Source organism: Cervus elaphus, chromosome 10 (genome assembly GCF_910594005.1).
Source record: "Cervus elaphus chromosome 10, mCerEla1.1, whole genome shotgun sequence".
In the NCBI taxonomy this organism is placed as follows: Eukaryota; Metazoa; Chordata; class Mammalia; order Artiodactyla; family Cervidae; genus Cervus; species Cervus elaphus.
Genome location: NC_057824.1, coordinates 49,159,356 through 49,176,871, shown reverse-complemented (window position 1 = coordinate 49,176,871; position 17,516 = coordinate 49,159,356). Strand labels below are relative to the sequence as shown.

At 51.2% G+C, this 17,516-nt stretch overlaps 2 protein-coding genes and 1 pseudogene across 3 annotated transcripts; all 3 read right to left on the bottom strand.

The window, feature by feature from the left end:
- Positions 1–283: 283 nt before the first annotated feature.
- On the bottom strand, positions 284–5,570 carry LOC122701778 (2-acylglycerol O-acyltransferase 3-like). The gene is made up of 7 exons (XM_043915076.1): positions 3,990–5,570; positions 3,670–3,777; positions 3,512–3,582; positions 3,047–3,251; positions 2,579–2,753; positions 1,642–1,844; positions 284–1,551 (listed from the first exon to the last, which is right to left on the bottom strand). The coding sequence occupies exons 1-7, from the start codon at positions 4,060–4,062 to the stop codon at positions 1,397–1,399; spliced, it is 990 nt and encodes a 329-aa protein (XP_043771011.1). The 5' UTR covers positions 4,063–5,570; the 3' UTR covers positions 284–1,396.
- A 1,313-nt stretch (positions 5,571–6,883) lies between these two features.
- Positions 6,884–9,419, bottom strand: LOC122701780 (annotated as a pseudogene). The gene has a single exon (XR_006343122.1). The product of XR_006343122.1 is annotated as a replication termination factor 2-like (transcript).
- A 4,842-nt stretch (positions 9,420–14,261) lies between these two features.
- Positions 14,262–16,374, bottom strand: LOC122702028 (2-acylglycerol O-acyltransferase 3-like). Its single transcript, XM_043915545.1, has 6 exons — positions 16,338–16,374; positions 16,045–16,176; positions 15,730–15,837; positions 15,399–15,469; positions 14,926–15,130; positions 14,262–14,356 (listed from the first exon to the last, which is right to left on the bottom strand). The coding sequence occupies exons 1-6, from the start codon at positions 16,372–16,374 to the stop codon at positions 14,277–14,279; spliced, it is 633 nt and encodes a 210-aa protein (XP_043771480.1). The 3' UTR covers positions 14,262–14,276.
- Positions 16,375–17,516: the final 1,142 nt, after the last annotated feature.

Genomic DNA, 17,516 nt, shown 5'->3' with positions numbered 1-17,516 from the left:
TCCCCTCTTCTGCCCCATACTCCAACCTACAGGGGACGAGTCACCAGAAGCTGGAGAGGGAGGGAGAGAAAACACTTCCCTCCTTCCCTTTCTGTTCTCTCTTCCCCCAACTGCCGCTTCTGGCCAAGCACGCACTCTGGATGCAACTAGTTGGGCCTTGCTGGAGATAGGAAATTGCTACCCTCAGATGAAAATACAAGTGTTGATTGATACACCAACTAAACATTTCTAGGTACCAACATAAAGTGAATGTAGAACTCATCACCTGAGAAATACCAGGTAAGTCACAAGAGTGCCAAGATTTCTTTAATCCAGAGACAAGGAAAATTCTTCCCCTGAATAAATTTTTGAAGACAGCGGAGGATAAATAGACTTGCATTTAGTTATGCAACAAGGTCCAACTTAGTTCCAACAAGACTTTCTCATTTAAGTCATGGATACAGACATAAAGCCAATCAAGAGATTGGACTGGCACAAGTCGAAGGGTGCTATCACCACATAAGGACCCTCAGACATTTCAACTGACCATCTCCCATCTCATTGGGCAGGTACCTGTGATGACGATGGTGGTGATGGTGATGATGGTAGTCGAGTCGTTGGCTCTTATTTTGTCAGTCTCCAGTTTTTAAAATGTTAAATGTTGGTAATTTACATAAGGATGGGAAGAGATAGAGAAGTAGGTATGTTCTTAACTGTATCTTTCTATCACTGGGGATCATTCCGACCCTCCCTACTATCAGTACACTTGACACTTGCCAGCTTTTGTTCGTGGTATTTCACCATGTACTCTATGAAAGTCGTTCAGTAATGTCTCACTGTTTGTGATCCCATGGGCTATACAGTCCATGGAATTCTCCAGGCTAGAATACTGGAGTGGATAGCTATTCCCTTCTCCAGGGGATCTTCCCAACCCAGGGATTGAACCCAGGTCTCCCACATTGCAGGCAGATTCTTTACCAGCTGAGCCATAAGGGAAGCTCATGTACTCTGCAGTCTCCCCCTACTTAAATCCTGTCCACTCTGAAAGCTTACCCCTTGGGGGAACTCCCCTCTCCAACTCCATTCTGATGCTCAAGAACTCTTAGCTAAGGAGATGCATTCATTTACAGAGGGAAAAGGGACCCAGCCAAGGGAAGAGACTCATGCAAGTTCACGTAGCAGAATTCAGTCTCTGGGAGGAGAATTCAGGGCCCTGCAGCAAGTCTGGATCAATTAGGGTGGAGGTGGAACACAAGTGGGCAGGCTCACTCCTAGAGAAAGCTTCCACCAAGCAGTGGTGAGGGAACTGGCTTTGATTTGCACAGTAGTGTGGAGTCAGTGGGGGCTCTGGGATCGGGGCTGTGGGGCAGGTGGGTGGGTGGGTGGGGCTGTGAGGGGCACAGGGGTGAGGCCAGGGCTAGATGAAGGTGAGGTGAGCAGAAGCCGGGAGGCCACAGCTCTCCTTGTGCTCCTCAAACAGTTGCTCCAGAGCCTTCATGTACAGCGTGTGATAGTGGTCCACCTGCTCCTCGGTGGGCTGCGGGCACTGGGGCACCGGGATGGGGCGGCCCACTGCAGGGACAGGGGGACTCAGGTCAGGGGAGGGGCCTCGGCTGCCTATGCAGCTCACATTGGCCTTCTCCCCTGGAGACGGGCACTCACCCACAGTGATGATGGGTCTGGCCAAGGGCACCAGGCCGCAGGACTTGTCTGAGAAGAGACCACGGCCCCAGAAGACACAAGGAGAAATGCCCACGACCTTCTTGATGGTGACCTGGAACAGATGCTGCCAGGAGTCTGGGGCAAAAGCCTTAACTCTGAAGATGTCATTCTCCCCAAAGGAGTACACGGGCACAAGGGAGGTGCTGGGAGGGTGGGGAGACAAGAAAGAAGAGGGTTGGTCACATAAGAGGCTCTAAGAGTGCCCCCTGCATTCTTCCTCCAGAGGTTCCCACTTCCCAAGGCCATCTGAAGCACTTTGTAGGCCAAATGATGTTACTACAAGGAAAGACCTGGAAGAAGGGACTTAAATACTTTTATTTAGTTTTTTGGTTCTGCCAGGTCTTCGTTGGGGCGTGTGGGATCTAGTTCCCTGATCAGGAACCAAACCCAGGTCCCCTGCATTGGGAGTATGGTGTCTTAGCCACTGGACCACCAGGGAAGTCCAGGACTCATGGTTCTTAAGACGAATGTGTTTGGGCCACCCTATATACATTTTCTCATACAGTCTCAACTACAACGTGGTGGCAAGGTGGGTGTTCACCCTATTTCACAAGTAAAGAAGCCTAAAGTCTTGCCTGTGAGAGGATGTCACAAAGCAATGAACTGTGGGCATCCAAGACACTGGGTCCAGCGATTTGCACCGTGATCCTGTCTGTCTCTCTGCCTGGGAGGAAGCCTGGGGAATGGGCCTCAGGGCTGGGCACAGAGGAAACATTCAAGGGCTGCCCAGAGCGCCCTCTAGAGGTGGTCACCGTGTAAGCTCTGGGGACACACAGTCCATGTCCAGGGGGCGGGTGTGTGGGCATAGAGTGTAGATCCCCAGAGACGCTGTGAGGTTCCGACCATTGGAGGCAACCCCGGCTGGATCCTTGCTCACCCGTGCCTCAGTGCCAGGCGGACAAAGCCTTTACAGTTCCGGAGAGTGAGGCAGTGCTCCCCTGGGACGGCATGCAGGGCCTCGTGGGCTCCGCCGACCAATATGAGCACAGCCTGGCCGAGCTGGGGCTGCGACAGAATAAAATCCAGGCTCTGGTGGTTCACGGAACATGTTCCTGTGGACAAGAAGGGGTGCGGGAACAGATCTTACCCACTCATTGGCTCCCTAGGCTCTTCTCCCTTTAGCACAGGAAGAGTGAGATACCACCGCTTTCTTTCCAAACTCCTTACCTCCGTCCCCCTGTCAATGTGCCCTACAGCGCCTCTCCCAGCAAGGATGCGGAACCCTTGCTCCAAAGCCACTTCCTGACCCTCCACTGGGAGTTCAAGCCGAGTGCCCGCAGTAGGCTGTGAGTGGGGACCACTCCGGCCAGATGGAGTCGCCTCTGTCACTCAGCTCAAGACTTACCATAGGACATAACATAATCTCGATAGACTGGGAGGTAAAAGAGACTGTTCAATATGGCCAATGAGAACCGAAGCCCGGGGAACTGCTGCGAGGAGCCAGTGACCTCAGTGCAGAAGTTACAGAAGACTCCGACGCTCAGGATCCCATGTGGGTGGGTGGCAAGCACGTAGTTCCTGTTTGAGGGCAGCTCTGCTGTTTTAATCAGCCGTGGGGGGCAGGGGACAGGGTGAGGGAAATAAGCACAGAAGACTTACGGGACAAGACCTCCCTCCACACTAACAGACTTCAGAGTTCAGAATCAAAATGCAGTCAAGGGCACACGGTTCACTCTTGAAACACCACCACACTCGCCGCCCGATTGACTGAACTGAAGCAGCCATCACAGGGAGAGGTGAGGAGGGGTGAGGAGGTGGTGGGGTAGGGGAGTGGAAGGGGGAGAGCATCCCTTGGAGGGTGTCCTCTTACCTTAATGGGGAAATAATCCCTCATGTGTTTCCAAAGAACCCAATTCCTTATCCACTGAGAACGCCTTCCTCCTTGAGCAGACAGATAAGTGTGGGGGAAGAATTCCTACAGACACCCTTTATCACCTCTTCTCCCTGGGCCCTTGTTTAAGCGCTCACCTTGGCAGGGTGTGTCCCAGTCCAGGAATAACCACACCGTGTAGAGAACAGACAGCCACCAGAGGGAGGTGAAGAGGAGGAAGACGCCAAGAAGGGAAAAGAAAGGGCCTGGGTACAAATGAGAAAGGAGAATGATTTAGCTTCTGAAACTGCAATGACTTCTCCACCCTCACCAGTGAGACCCTTGCCAGTCTCCCAGCTGGACTTCTGGGCCCTCCGTCCCTGGCCCTAGTGGTCCAGGTGAGGGTGGGCTCCAGCCTTTCTCTCCCACCTTCCCCCTTTCCATCTTCCCTAGTGGACCCCAGCTCGGTTCCCCTCACCCATGAAGAGGAAACAGGACACGTATTTGTAGGTGCTCAGTACTTCTAGCTGCTGTTTCTGCAGGATTTTCATGGTGGGGGAGGGCAGCAGGGCAGTGGAGACTCCCAGGTGCTCCCCTTCTGCCAGCAGGGTCCCGGACGGGATGCTGGAAGCCTTTCTGGTCTCAGTGACCAAGCCCTTGCAGCCTCCAGAGATCGCCTGTGGATGTGGAGACTGTGTTCAGAACCCCAGCCGTCTCCAGGCTCCCCACACTTACCATGAACTTCTCCAGTGGGTTGGTCTGGGCTGGCCACTGCTTGGGGCTGGGAAGCGGGATAGGGGATGTGCCACCGAGGTCTTCTCCCGGGTGCAGTAGAAATCTTGTGGGGAAAGGGTTGCAGAAGAAGGCAGAGAGCCCACCCACTGGGTCCCAGCCCTGACTGCATGATAACACAGATCCTGGATGAGCACGCCCTAGTGTTTGCAGGTCTGGGAGTGTCTAGGCTACTCGGAGGCATTACTTGGCACAGGGACATCAACCCTAAGGACAAACACAGCAATACCACATGTATATTCCCAGTGTGAAATTCAGTCCCCACGCACACTCCTCCAGGACCCTGCGGCCGCCTAGTGATAAGGAGGTGACTGTGGGCAGAGACCCCGACGCACAGGGCGTGCTCTTGGAACGGCCGCCTGGGTGGCTTCACAGCTTCACCTCGTGCACCATGTCCACGTGTGCTGAGCCGGCCACCTGGGTCACTGTACGTGGATCAGGGCCTGCAGTGTGGGCAGAAGAGAATAAGACGGGTGGCCACTGAGACCCCTTCAAGGAAGTCCCTCTCCCTCCTGAGGGATCCAGTGGGACAGAGTTCAGGGCTGGTGGGTTTGCCCAATGCCAGCCTGGGGGCGGGGCTGGCAGCGAAGTATTCAGGCCCCAACCTGGGACTTTCACCTCCCAACCATGCGGGGGCCTTGAGCCCAGGAGTGGGGAGCGGGCTGGGGAGCCTGGGAGCAGAGCTGGTAGAAGCTTCAGGTGTGGAAGGGCAGGAGGAGGCCCTGGGGCCTGGAACATTCATAGAGCCAGTCTCAGCAGCAGCCCAGTGTTTCCTGTGTCTTTCCACCCAGAAACCCCCCGGTGGGCAGAGAAACTGTGGAAGGGCTCATTCTCCCCCAAAGAGAAGACTGGCACCGGGGAGGCTCTGGGGGCACAGGGGACGCCTGACTCTGGGCCCTGGAGGCGGGGCTTCTCCCCAGCAGCACTGCCCCAGAAATCCTGCCTGGCCACCCCCATGTTCCTCACCAGTGTTTCATTCCCAACTTGACAAGTCCCTTCTGATTGCAGATCTGGAAACTCAGCAATCTGATCTGGGATCTGGTCGTTGACTCCAGGTGGTACCGGGGCCCATCCAAGGCCAGACGTCTGGGCCAGTGGGGCTCGCCAAGTGGGTGTGTACCCTGAATAGCAGGGCTCCCCATTTTACCCCAGGGCCTGGCCCTGAGAGGTAGAGTATGTGCAGGAAGCTTTAATCCCTGAGGAACAGCTTAGGCCCCCATGGAGAGACCTCTGGGGGCGTGGCTTTGTGGGAAATGCTAAGGATTGGGGAGACCTTCCAACAGAGAGACCACTGGGCTGTGGGCACATGCTCCAAGTGGTCGGGGGCTAGTGTTCACCATGACCAGGACCTTGTTCAGGCCTGATCAAAGGCAGTAAGCCAGCATTGTTTCCAGGTTACTGGAAGTCCCCTTTTCTTGTTTTGTTGTTTGGCCGTCCTTGGCCTTGTGGGATTTTAGTTCCCCAACCAGGGATTGAACCTGGGCCCTCGGTAGTGTGAACTCAGAGTCCTATTCACTGTACCACCTGGGAATTCCTCGATCATGACTTAAAAAAAAAAAAATTAGACTTCCCTGGTGATCCAGCAGTTAGGAATCCTCCTGGCAAGTCAGGAGACACGGGTTTGATCCCTGGTCTGGGAAGATTCCACATGCCAGGAGGCAATTAAGTTCATACAACACAGCTGCTGCAGCCACAGATACTAAAACCCAAGAGCTCTAGAGTCTGTGCTTCGCAACATAGAAGCCACAACAATGAGAAGCCCACGCACTGCAAGTAGAGTGTAGCCGCGGCTTGGTGCAACTGGAGTAAGCACTGCATGCAGCCAGAGAGATTCAATGCAGCCAAAAATAAAATAGAAAAAAGAATTAAATTTAAAAAGCTATTGCAACTATTTTAAATTATTTATTTATTTATTACTGGCTGTGCTGGGTCTTTGTTGCTGTGCAAGGGCTTTCTCTGGATGCAGTGAACAGGGTCTACCCTGCCTCACTGGGCGTGGACTTCTCATGGTGGTGCCTTCTTTTGTTTCAGAATACAGGCTCTAGGCTCATGGCTTCAGTAGTTGTGGCATCCGGGCTCAGTAGTTGCAGCACCCAGGCTTAGCGGCTGAGGCTCTTGGGCCCTAGGCATCCCAGGCTTCAGCTTTTGTGGCCCTCGGGCTCAGTCGCTCCATGGCATGTGGGATTCTCTCCGACCAGAGATTGAACCTGTGTCCCCTGCACTGGCATTCCCATCCATTGTACCACCAGGGAAATCTAAATTATTATGATTTTTAACAGTTACTTTCCATTTACAGTTCTTAAAAATATTGTCAATATTCCCTGCATTGAACAAACATCGTTGAGCCTATCTGGCATTCAGTACTTTGTGGTGACCTCCACTCCCCACCCCTATATTGCCCCTGTCCTCACTGGAAAGACACTTCCGTTTTTTGTGAAGGTTAATTTTTTTTTTAATCTTTATTTATTTGGCTGCATCAGGTCTTAGTGTCACGTGGGACTTTCGTTGCAGTGCAGGTTTAGTTGTTCTGCAGCATGTGAGACCTTCCTTCCCAGACCGGGGATCAAACCTATCCCCTGCATTGCAAGGCAGATTCTTAACCACTGGGCTACCGGGCAAGTCCCAAGGTTACTTTCTTTTAGGGAAGTCTGACACACACCCATCAGAAGCCTCTGTCACACGTCACATTGTCTCCTGACACAAAGCACTTTCCCTCTGTCGTGATGACTTTCTGATCAAAGTCTCCCGAACACCGTGAGCAACAAGAAGAGAATTGGGCTCATCACTGCAGCTGTCATGATGCATGCCCAGCACAGGGAGATGCTCCATGAATGACGGGTGGGTTAGTAGGAGACAGGATAGGCAGATTCTAGTATGGCTCAGGCGGGCACACCTTTCTGTCCCTGCCCCGGGTCTCACTCGCCTGCAGCTTCCCGGTCCAGGGACCTTCTGGCAAGAAATATTTCCTCCTGTGCCTGCTCAACCCACCTGCATCCAAGGGGAAGTGATGAGGGTGGCGGGGGCCAAGGGTGACAGGGACTTTAGAGTCTGGCCAGAGTGATGCTCAGTCCACAAGAAATGGTGACACATTTTCATGGGAGTCTGGGTGGGAGGAAGGAAGAAGGACAATCTAGCTGTGGGTGCAAGTGGGGTGTCAGAGGCTGGAAATGTCCAAGGACAGTGTTTTTTTTTTTTTTCCTTTCTCAAGTTCAATCTCACTCGGCTTACTTAATTAATTAAACATTGGCAGCAAAACCACGAGAATTTCAGTCAAAATGAGCTGACCACACACCCAGGAGGAATCTGGAGTCTTTACTTATTTTGAGCATAAATATGTGGTCAAAATGCTCTCGGGGCCGTGGGAAGGTCCAAGTGCACAGAGGGTGGAGGTGACCGGGAGAGGGTGACAGGCAGGGGCCGGCAGGGTCACTGAGTCCCCACTACACCTTCCAACTCGAGTGGCTCCAGCTTTAAGGGGACAAGTGAGTGCACAGGGCCCGGGGAGGCCGCCCCTCGGGCCTCAGACGCAGTAGGATGTGTGGGTGACCCGGTGGGCTGACTCCTCCTTGGAGGGCTTGGCAGAGCTGTGGGTGGTGAAGAGAGACATAAGCTTCTGACTCTTCGCTGCCAGCGATGGACCTCTTGGTGCCTTTTCCAGAGCGCTCCCAGGTGCTGCTGCACTTTTGGGAGCTGAGTTGGTCTTCTTCTCTCGAGAGTCAAGGCTGGGGTCTTCAGGCTTCCCTGTCTTCATTTTTGACGGTCCTGGGGCTTCTTCACTGACACCTGATTTTGAGACAGACTCTGGCACCTTGGGTTCCTTTGTTTTCTTCCCCATCTTGGCTCGCAGCCGCACCTCCTCCATCCTGCTCTTCAGCAGCACTTCCACGCCTTCCTTGGTGCCGTTGAGCCTGATGACCCAGTTCCCTCCTGGAAGGCAGCCCTGCACGTGTGACAAACTTCTGCTTTGATCTCTTTGAGGGCTCGCCCAGAAACACACAACCACAGCACTGGAGGAAGAAACACCTGCGTCTGCCGTTCATCTCCAAGCCCACGACGGGGCAGATGAAACATGCCCGTTGGAGGTCATCTGATCGCCTTCCCAGGTGGGGAGAGCCTCAGTTCTGTCACATTCTTAATGCTTTTAATGTGAGAGGCTGACTTCCCAAGAGCCTTTTCAGAAGATTTGGCCAATAAAAACTCAATGATGGCATCTTTGTAGTAAAGTCCGCCAAGTTCACAGGCAACTACTGGTCGTCTTAATATTTCCTGACTTAGAGCTTGGTAGTTCCACTGGGCCACTAATTTAGCATCCTTGTCGACCTCCTCAACCTTCTTCAGCCCCTTCACCAGTTTATGCCTCTTAGTGATTGTTCCTCCGTTGCAACCCATCTGCAAGCCAACAGAGTCCAGAGCAATCACTTACAGCAGCAATTTCCAGAGCCCAGCAATTTCTGGCCCTGTTTGGTTTTTAAAAGGACTTCTGCAAGGGAACATTGGGAGGTAAATTCAGGAAGGCAGCTGGTGCAAGGCTGGGGAGGACCAGGCTAAAGGGGCCTGCTCCTCAGGCCCCTGCTGTCCTCGGGGCACCTCCAGGGGCCTCTGCAAGGCTCTGACAGTCTCCTTGGGACTGGAGGCAAGACCAGCTCCAGGAGGTTTTTTATTTTTTCAAGGCTGCTTTCTATCCCCCACTTACAGGAAGCTCTCATGGGTTGAACCTCTGGATTCCCCTCTCCGGATTCCATGGAACTAAAGCTTAGATCCAAGAAGCCACAGTAAGCTTCCAGTCTGTCTTCCCTCCTAGAACATATGGTCCAGCATTGTCCCTGGACCACAGCCAGAGCTATGCCTCCCTCATCCTTCCTGTATGGGAGAAGATGCCATCAGGTGAGGAGAGAATCGGGAAGGAGAGACAGTGACTATGCTGGGGTGGAGGGTTCTCATCTTATCCTGACAAGGGAAGTCCTTCTTTGGGTCCAGCCTTACACAAGCCCTTCTTGTCTCTAGCAAGATTACACATGGGATCCAGAAAAGCTCACAGGCTCTTGTGTGCAAGCCTGCTAGGTCACTTCAGTCATGTCTGACTCTTTGAGATCCTATGGACTGTAGACTTCCAGGCTCCTCTGTGCATGGCATTCTCCAGGCAAGAATACTGGAGTGGATTGCCATGCCCTCCTCCAGGGGATCTTCCCAACTCAGGGATCAAACCTGAGTCTTCTGTGTCTCCTGCATGCAGGATGATTCTTTACTGCTGAGCCACCAGGAAAGCACTTCCAGGCTCCTCAGTTTAGTTTGGTCGCTCAGTTGTGTCCAACTCTTTGTGACCTCATGGACTGCAGCACACCAGGCTTCCCTGTCCATCACCAACTCCTGGAGCTTGCTCAAACTCATTTCCATTGAGTCAGTGATGCCACCCAACCATTTCATTCTCTGTTGTCCCCTTCTCCTCCTGCCTTTAATCTTTCCCAGGATCAGGGTCCTTCCCAATGAGTTAGTTCTTCGCATCAGGTGGCCAAAATATTGGAGCTTTGGCTTCAGCATCAGTCCTTCCAATGAATATTCAGGACTGATTTCCCTTAGGATGGACTGGTTTGATCTCCTGCAGTCCAAGGGACTCTCAAGAGTCTTCTCCAACACCACAGCTCAAAAGCATCAATTCTTCAGTGCTCCATTTTCTTTATCATCCAACTCTCATATCCATACATGACTACTGGAAAAACCATAGCTTTGACTAGATGGACCTCTGTTGGCAAAGTAATGTCTCTGCTTTTTAATATGCTGTCTAGATTGGTCATAGCTTTTCTTCCAAGGAGCAAGTGCTTTTTAATTTCATGGCTGCAGTCACCATCTGCAGTGATTTTGGAGCCCAAGAAAATAAAGTCTGTCACTGTTTCCATTGTTTCCCCATCTATTTGCCATGAAGTGATGGGGCCGGATGCCATGATCTTCGTTTTTTGAATGTTGAGTTTTAAGCCAGCTTTTTCACTCTCCTCTTTCACTTTCATCAAGAGGCTCTTCAGTTCCTCTTTGTTTTCTGCCATAAGGGTGGTGTCATCTGCATATCTGAGGTTATTGATATTTCTCCTGGTAATCTTGGTTCCAGCTTGTGCTTCATGCAGCCTGACATTTCCCATGATGTACTCTGCATATTAGTTAAATAAGCAGGGTGACAAAATATAGCCTTGATATACTCCTCTCCCAGTTTGGAACCAGTCTGTTGTTCCATGTCCAGTTCTAACTGTTGCTTCTTGACCTGCATACAGATTTCTCAGGAGGCAGGTCAGGTGGTCTGGTACTCCCATCTCTTTCAGAATTTTCCACAGTTTGTTGTGATCCACACAGTCAAAAGCTTTGGCATAGTCAATAAAGCAGAAGTAGATATTTTTCTGGAATTCTCTTGCTTCTTCGATGATCCAACGGATGTTGGCAATTTGATCTCTGGTTCCTCTGCCTTTTCTAAATCCAGCTTGACAATAAATGCTGGAGAGGGTGTGGAAAAAAGGGAATCCTCTTACACTGTTAGTGGGGATGCAAACTAGTACAGCCACTATGGAGAACAGTGTGGAGATTCCTTAAAAAATTGGAAATAGAACTGCCATATGACCCAGAAACCCCACTCCTGGGCATACACACCGAGGAAACCAGATCTGAAAGAGACACATGTACCCCAATGTTCATCGCAGCACTGTTTATAATAACCAGGACATGGAAGCAACCTAGATGCCCATCAGCAGACGAATGGATAAGAAAGCTATGGTGCATATACACAATGGAATATTACTCAGCCATTAAAAAGAATATATTTGAATCAGTTCTAATGAGATGGATGAAACTGGAGCCCATTATACAGAGTGAAGTAAGCCAGAAAGATAAACACCAATACAGTATCCTAATGCATATATATGGAATTTAAAAAGATGGTAACAATAACCATATATGCAGGACAGAAAAAGAGACACAGATGTATAGAACAGACTTTTGGACTCTGTGGGAGAAGGCGAGGGTGGGATGATCTGAGAGAATAGCATTGAAACATGCATAATATCAAGTGTGAAACAGATCGCCAGCCCAGGTTGGATGCATGAGACAAGTGCTCAGGGCTGGTGCACTGGGAAGACCCAGAGGGATGGGATGGGGAGGGAGGTGGGAGGGGGGGTCAGGATGGGGAACACATGTAAATCCATGGCTGATTCATGTCAATGTATGGCAAAAACCACTACAATATTGTAAAGTAGTTAGCCTCCAACTAATAAAAATAAATGGAAAAAAAATGATAGGGAAAAAATGAAACAGAAAAAAAAAAAATAAATCCAGCTTGAACACCTAGAAGTTCTCGGTTCACGTACTGTTGAAGGCTGGCTTGGAGAATTTTGAGCATTACTTTGCTAGGGTGTGAGATGAGTGCAAGTGTAGTTTAAACATTCTTTGGCATTGCCTTCCTTTGGGATTGGAGTGAAAACTGACCTTTTCCAGTCCTGAGGCCACTGCTGAATTTTCCGAATTACCTGGCATATTGAGTGCAGCACTTTCACAGCATCATCTTTTATGATTTGAAATAGCTCAGCTGGAATTCTTCACTTCCACTAGCTTTGTTTGTAGTGATACTTCTTAAGGCCCACTTGACTTTGGACTCCAGGATGTCTGGCTCTAGGCGAGTGATCACATCATTGTGATTATCTGGGTCATTAAGGTCTTTTTTGTAGAGTTCTTCTGTATATTCTTGCCACATTTTCTTAATAACTTCTGCTTCTATTAGGTCCATACCATTTCTGTCCTTTATCGTGCCTATCTTTGCATGAAAAGTTCCCTTGGTATCTCTCATTTTCTTGAAGAGATCTTTAGTCTTTCTCATGGTGTTGTTTTCCTCTATTTCCTTGCATTTTCACTGGGGAATGCTTTCTTATCTCTCCTTGCTATTCTTTGGAACTGTGAATTCAGGGTATATCTTTCCTTTTCTCCTTCGCCTTTTGCTTCTCTTCTTTTCTCAGATATTTGTAAGGTCTCCTCAGACAACCAGTTTGCCTTTTTGCATTTCTTTTTCTTGGGGATGATCTTGATCACTGCCTTCTGTACAAGGTCATGAACCTCCATCCATAGTTCTTCAGGCACTTCTTTCAGATCTAATCCCTTGAATCTATTTGTCACTGCCACTGTATAATCATAAGGGATTTGATTCAGGTCATACCTGAATGGTCTAGTGGTTTTCCCTACTTTCTTCAATTTAAGTCTGAATTTTGCAATAAGGAGTTCTTGATCTGAGCCACAGTCATCTCCCAGTCTTATTTTTGCTGACTGTATAGAGCTTCTCCATCTTTGGCTGCAAAGAATGTAATCAATCTGATTTCAGTACTGACCATCTGGTCATGTTCATGTGTAGAGTCTTCTCTTGTGTTGTTGGAAGAGGGTGTTTGCTATGACCAGTGTGTTCTTTTGTCAAAACTGTTAGCCTTTGCCCTGTTTCATTTTGTACTGCAAGGCCAAATTTGCCTGCTACTCCAGGTATCTCTTGACTTCCTACTTTTGAATTCCAGTCCCCTATGATGAAAAGGACATCTTTTGGGGGGTGTTAGTTTTAGAAGGTCTTGTAGGTCTTCACAGAACCATTCAACTTCAGCTTCTTCAGCATTACTGGTTGGGGCATAGACTTGGATTGCTGGGATGTTGAATGGTTTGCCTTGGAAACAAACAGAGATCATTCTGTCATTTTTGAGATTGCACCCAAGTACTGCGTTTTGGACTCTTTTGTCCTCTACAAGGGCTACTCCATTTTTTCTAAGGGATTCTTGCCCACTGTCGTAGATATAATGGCCATGTGAGGTAAATTCACCCATTCCAGTTCATTTTAGCTCACTGATTCCTAAAGTGTCGATGTTCACTCTTGCCATCTCCTGTTTGGCCACTTCCAATTTGCCTTAATTCATGGACCTAACATTCCAGGCTCTTATGCAATATTGTTCTTTGCAGCATCAGACTTTATTTCTATCACCAGTCACATTCACAACTGGGTGTTGTTTTCCCTTTGGCTTCATCTCTTCATTCTTTCTGGAGTTATTTCTCCACTGATCTCTAGTAGCATTTTGTGCACTACCGATCTGGGGAGTTCATCTTTCAGTGTCATATCTTTTTGCCTTTTCCTACTGTTTATGGGGTTCTCAAGGCAAGAATACTTAGGTGGTTTGCCATTCCCTTCTCCAGTGGACCACATTTTGTCAGAACTCTCCACCATGACCCGTCCGTCTTGGGTGGCCCTGCATGGCACGGCTCATAGTTTCACTGAGTTAGACAAGGCTGTGGTCCATGTGATCAGATTGGTAGTGTTCTGTGATTGTGATTTTCACCCTGACTGCCCTCTGACAGATAAGGATAAGTCAGAGGAAGCTTTCTGATGGGAGAGACTGACTGTGGGGGAAACTGTGTCTTGTTTTGATGGGCTGGGCCATGCTCAGTAAACCTTTAACCCAATTTTCTCTTGATGGGTAGGGCTCTGTGCCCTCCCTGTTGCTTGACCTGAGACCAAACTAAGGTAGAGGTAATGACGATAATGGCAAACTGCTTCAAAAGGTCCTTAACAGTGTGAGAATTTATTTGGTATAATTGTTCTGCAGTTTGTGGGTCGTCTGCTGGGTGGTTTTATTGGTAGGGTTAATGGCAAGTTCCAAAAGGGCTTATGCCACATGATGTGTGACCCGGGTCTGCTGCAGCCAGAGCCCCTGTCCCTGTGGCAGGCCACTGCTGACCCACACCTCTGCAGGACTCACGCGACACTCAAAGAAGGTCTGGCTCAGTCTCTCTGGCTTCTCTGGGTGCTGCCGTGCACAAGGAGTTGTTTGAGCCCTCCGAGCGTCTCTGGTGGGTAAGGGGTTTGATTCTAAAGGCAATTATGGCACTGCTACCATCTTGCGAGGGCTTCTCCTTTGCCCTTGGATGTGGGGTATCTTTTTCTCTTGGGATCCGACCTTCTCCTGTCCATCGTTGTTCAGCAGAGAGTTGTAATTTTGGAGTTCTTGCAGGAGAAGGTAATTGCACGTTCTTCTGCTCCACCATCTTGACCACAGCCTGTGTGTAGGGATAGAGTGTAGCTCCCCAGAGACACTGCGAGGTTCTGACCATTGAAGAAAGCCCTGGCTGGGCACCCACTCACCCGTGCCTCAGTGCCAGGCAGATGAAGCCTGTACGATTCCGGAGAGTGAGGCGGTGCTCCCCTGGGACGGCATACAGGGCCGCATTGGCCCCCTGACCACCATGGCCACAGCCCTGCCGAGCTGTGGTTGAAATAAAATAAAATCCAGGCTCTGACGTTTCACAGAACATACTCCTGTGGGCATGAGGAGGTTCAGGAGCAGTCAGTACCCCCTCATTGGCTCCACAGTCCCTCTCCTGTCCCTTTAGCTCACTAAGTATTAGACATCACCCCCTTCTCTCCAAACCCCCTACCTCTGTGCCCCTGTCCACGTACCCTACAGTGACTCTCCCAGCATGGATGCAGGACACTTGGGCCAAGCCACCTCCTGACCCCCATTGTGAACTTGGCCAATTCAAGCCAAGTGCCTGGGGTGGGTGGTGAGTGGGGGTCACTCTGGCCAGACTGGGGTGGGGTCACCCTCTGTCCCTCAGCTCAAACTCACCACAGGACAGAAAATACTCTCGATGGCCTGGTATGTACAAGAGACAGTTCAACACAGCCAGTGAGAACCGAAGCCCTGGGAACTGCTGTGAGGAGCCAGTGCCCTCCGTGGCGAAGTTACAGAAGCTTCCGATGGCTATGATCCCATGTGGGTGGGACCCTAGCACGTAGTTCCTGTCTGGGGGCAGCTCTACTGTCTTCACCAGCTGTGGTGGCAGGGGGCAGGATGCGGGAAAGAAAACAGAAGGCAGGACATCAGCTGAAAGGACTTCCCTCCACATCAAGAGACTTGAGAGTTCAGGATCTAAGATGGGGTCAAAGGCACGAGGGTCCACTCTGGAACACCATCCCACCCCCTGCCCCATCACCTGAACTTCAGCAGCCAGAGGTGAGAATCCATTGGGGGAGGAGAGGGGAGGTGAGGAGGTAAGGGAGAGGGAGGGGTGGAGCATCCCTTGGAGGGTGACCTGTTACCTTAATCGGGAAATAATCACTCAGGTGTTTCCAAACAGTGCAGTTCTTCAACCACTGGTAACGCCTTCCACCTTGGGCAGAGAGATAAGGGGGGAAGAATCACTACAGACACCATTTATCACCTCCCTCTACCCGGGCCCTTGTTTTTGTTGTTTAGCTGTTAAGTTGTGTCTGACTCTCTGTGACCCCATGGACTGCAGCATGCCAGCCTTCCCTGTCCTTCACTATTTCCCAGAGTTTGCTCAAACTCATGTCCATTGAGTCCATGATGCCATCCAACCACCTCATCCTCTGTCACCCCGTTCTCCTCCTGCCGTTGTTTAGCACTCACCTTGCAGGGGTGTGTCCCAGTCCAGGAATAACCATACCAAGTAGAGAAGAGAGAAACACCAGAGCGAGGTGAAGAGGAGGAAGACGCCAAGAAGGGAAAAGACAGGGCCTGGGGAAAGTTGAGAAATGAAAATGGTTCAGATTGTGAAACCGCAATGATTTCTCCCTTCTACCCTCACCAATGAGATCCTTGCCTGTCTCCCTGCTAGACTTTGCCACGTCCCTCCCTTTGTGCTGGTCCAGTAAGGGGTGCTCCAGCCTTCCTAGCCTACCTTCCCTTTTCCCACCTTCCCAAGTGGACCCCTGCTCCCCTTACCCAGGAAGACGAAACAGAGCACATATTGGTAGATGCTCAGTACTTCTAACCACTGTTTCTTTAGGGTTTTCATGCTGGGGGTGGGTGGTGGGGTGGTGGAGACTCCTAGGTGCTCCCCTTCAGCCAGCAGGGCTCCGAATGGGGGAAAATGGGGTGAAGGCTTTGGTAGGAGCACAGGAAGCCTTTCTGGTAGAGTGGCCAAGCGCTTGGAGCTTCCCAAGATCGCTTGTAGGGGGGCTGTGTGTGTGAGGAGACTCTCATCAGAGCCCCAGAGTTCTCCAGTCTGCTCTCACTTATCATGAACTGGTTGGTCTGGGCTGGTCTCTTCATGGGACTGGGAGACGGCCGAAGGGGCGTGCCATGGAGGTCCAGCCCTGGGTGCATTCAAAATCATTGTGAAGAGGGTGGCAGAAGCCAGGACCCCATATTGGATCTCAGCCCTGACTGTGTGATCGCGCGGATCCTGGATGAGCGCACACTGTCTTTTCTGGCCTGAGAGTGTATAGGCCACTCGGAGGCATTACTTGGCACAGGGACATCAACCCTAAGGACAAACACAGTAATACCATATGTGTATTTCCAGCTTTAAATTCAGCCCCACCTATGCTCCTCCAGGGCCTGAGGCCAACTAGGTGAGGGTAGGAGGTGCCTGTGGGCGGGGACCCCGGAGCACAGGATCTGATCTTGGAAAGGCTGCGAGAGCCATTCAGGACACTGAGTGCATGGGCAGCATGGGCGCATGCGCCGGGGTGCCCCCTCCACCCCCACAGCCCACCCCGCTGTACCGGGATGGGAGACCCCTCTGTGGGCAGAAGAGGATCAAGAGGGGTGATCGCCGAGATGCTTTGAAGTCCCCTTCCCTCTCACGGGATTCCGTGAGACAGAGTTCAGGGCTGGTGGGTTTGCCAAATGCCAGCCTGGGGACATTTGGCACCAAGTATTCAGGCCCCAACCTGGGAGCTTCACCTCCTAACCATGCGGGGGCCTTGAACCCTGGAGGGGGGAGCGGGCTGGGGAGCCTGGGAGCAGAGCAGGCAGGCAGAGGTTTCAGGTGTGGAAGGGCAGGAGGAGGCCCTGGGGCCTGGAACATTCATAGAGCCAGTCTCAGCAGCAGCCCAGTGTTTCCTGTGTTTTTCCACCCAGAACCCCCCCGGTGGGCAGAGAAACTGTGGAAGGGCTCATTCTCCCCCAAAGAGAAGACTGGCCCCGGGGAGGCTCTGGGGGCACACGGGCCGCCTGACTCTGGGGCCCTGGAGGTGGGGCTCCTCGCAAGAGGCCTTGCCCGAGAGGCCAGGCCTGGCCTGGACACCAACCCCCACCCCCCTCACCTCCCGGGGTCCTCACGGGTGTTCCAGTGCCAACTTGACAAATCCCTTCTGATGGCAGATCTGCACGCTCAGCGACCTGATCTGGGATCTGGGCATTGACTCCAGCGGGTCCCTGGGCCCACCCAAGGCCAGAGGTCTGGGCCA

What these genes read in the sequence shown, in the direction of transcription:
- LOC122701778 (XM_043915076.1), bottom strand. Translation starts at nt 4,062, where the DNA reads ATGAAAATCCTGCAGAAACAGCAGCTAGAAGTACTGAGCACCTACAAA. An exon ending in GGGATTATTTCCCCATTAAG is followed by an intron (nt 3,252 to 3,511) that starts GTAAGAGGACAC and finishes TGCCCCCCACGG; the next exon opens with CTGATTAAAACAGCAGAGCT. An exon ending in CAGACCCATCATCACTGTGG is followed by an intron (nt 1,552 to 1,641) that starts GTGAGTGCCCGT and finishes CTGTCCCTGCAG; the next exon opens with TGGGCCGCCCCATCCCGGTG.
- LOC122702028 (XM_043915545.1), bottom strand. Translation starts at nt 16,374, where the DNA reads ATGAAGAGACCAGCCCAGACCAACCAGTTCATGATAA. An exon ending in GTGATTATTTCCCGATTAAG is followed by an intron (nt 15,131 to 15,398) that starts GTAACAGGTCAC and finishes CTGCCACCACAG; the next exon opens with CTGGTGAAGACAGTAGAGCT. An exon ending in AGAGTATTTTCTGTCCTGTG is followed by an intron (nt 14,357 to 14,925) that starts GTGAGTTTGAGC and finishes CCCTACACACAG; the next exon opens with GCTGTGGTCAAGATGGTGGA.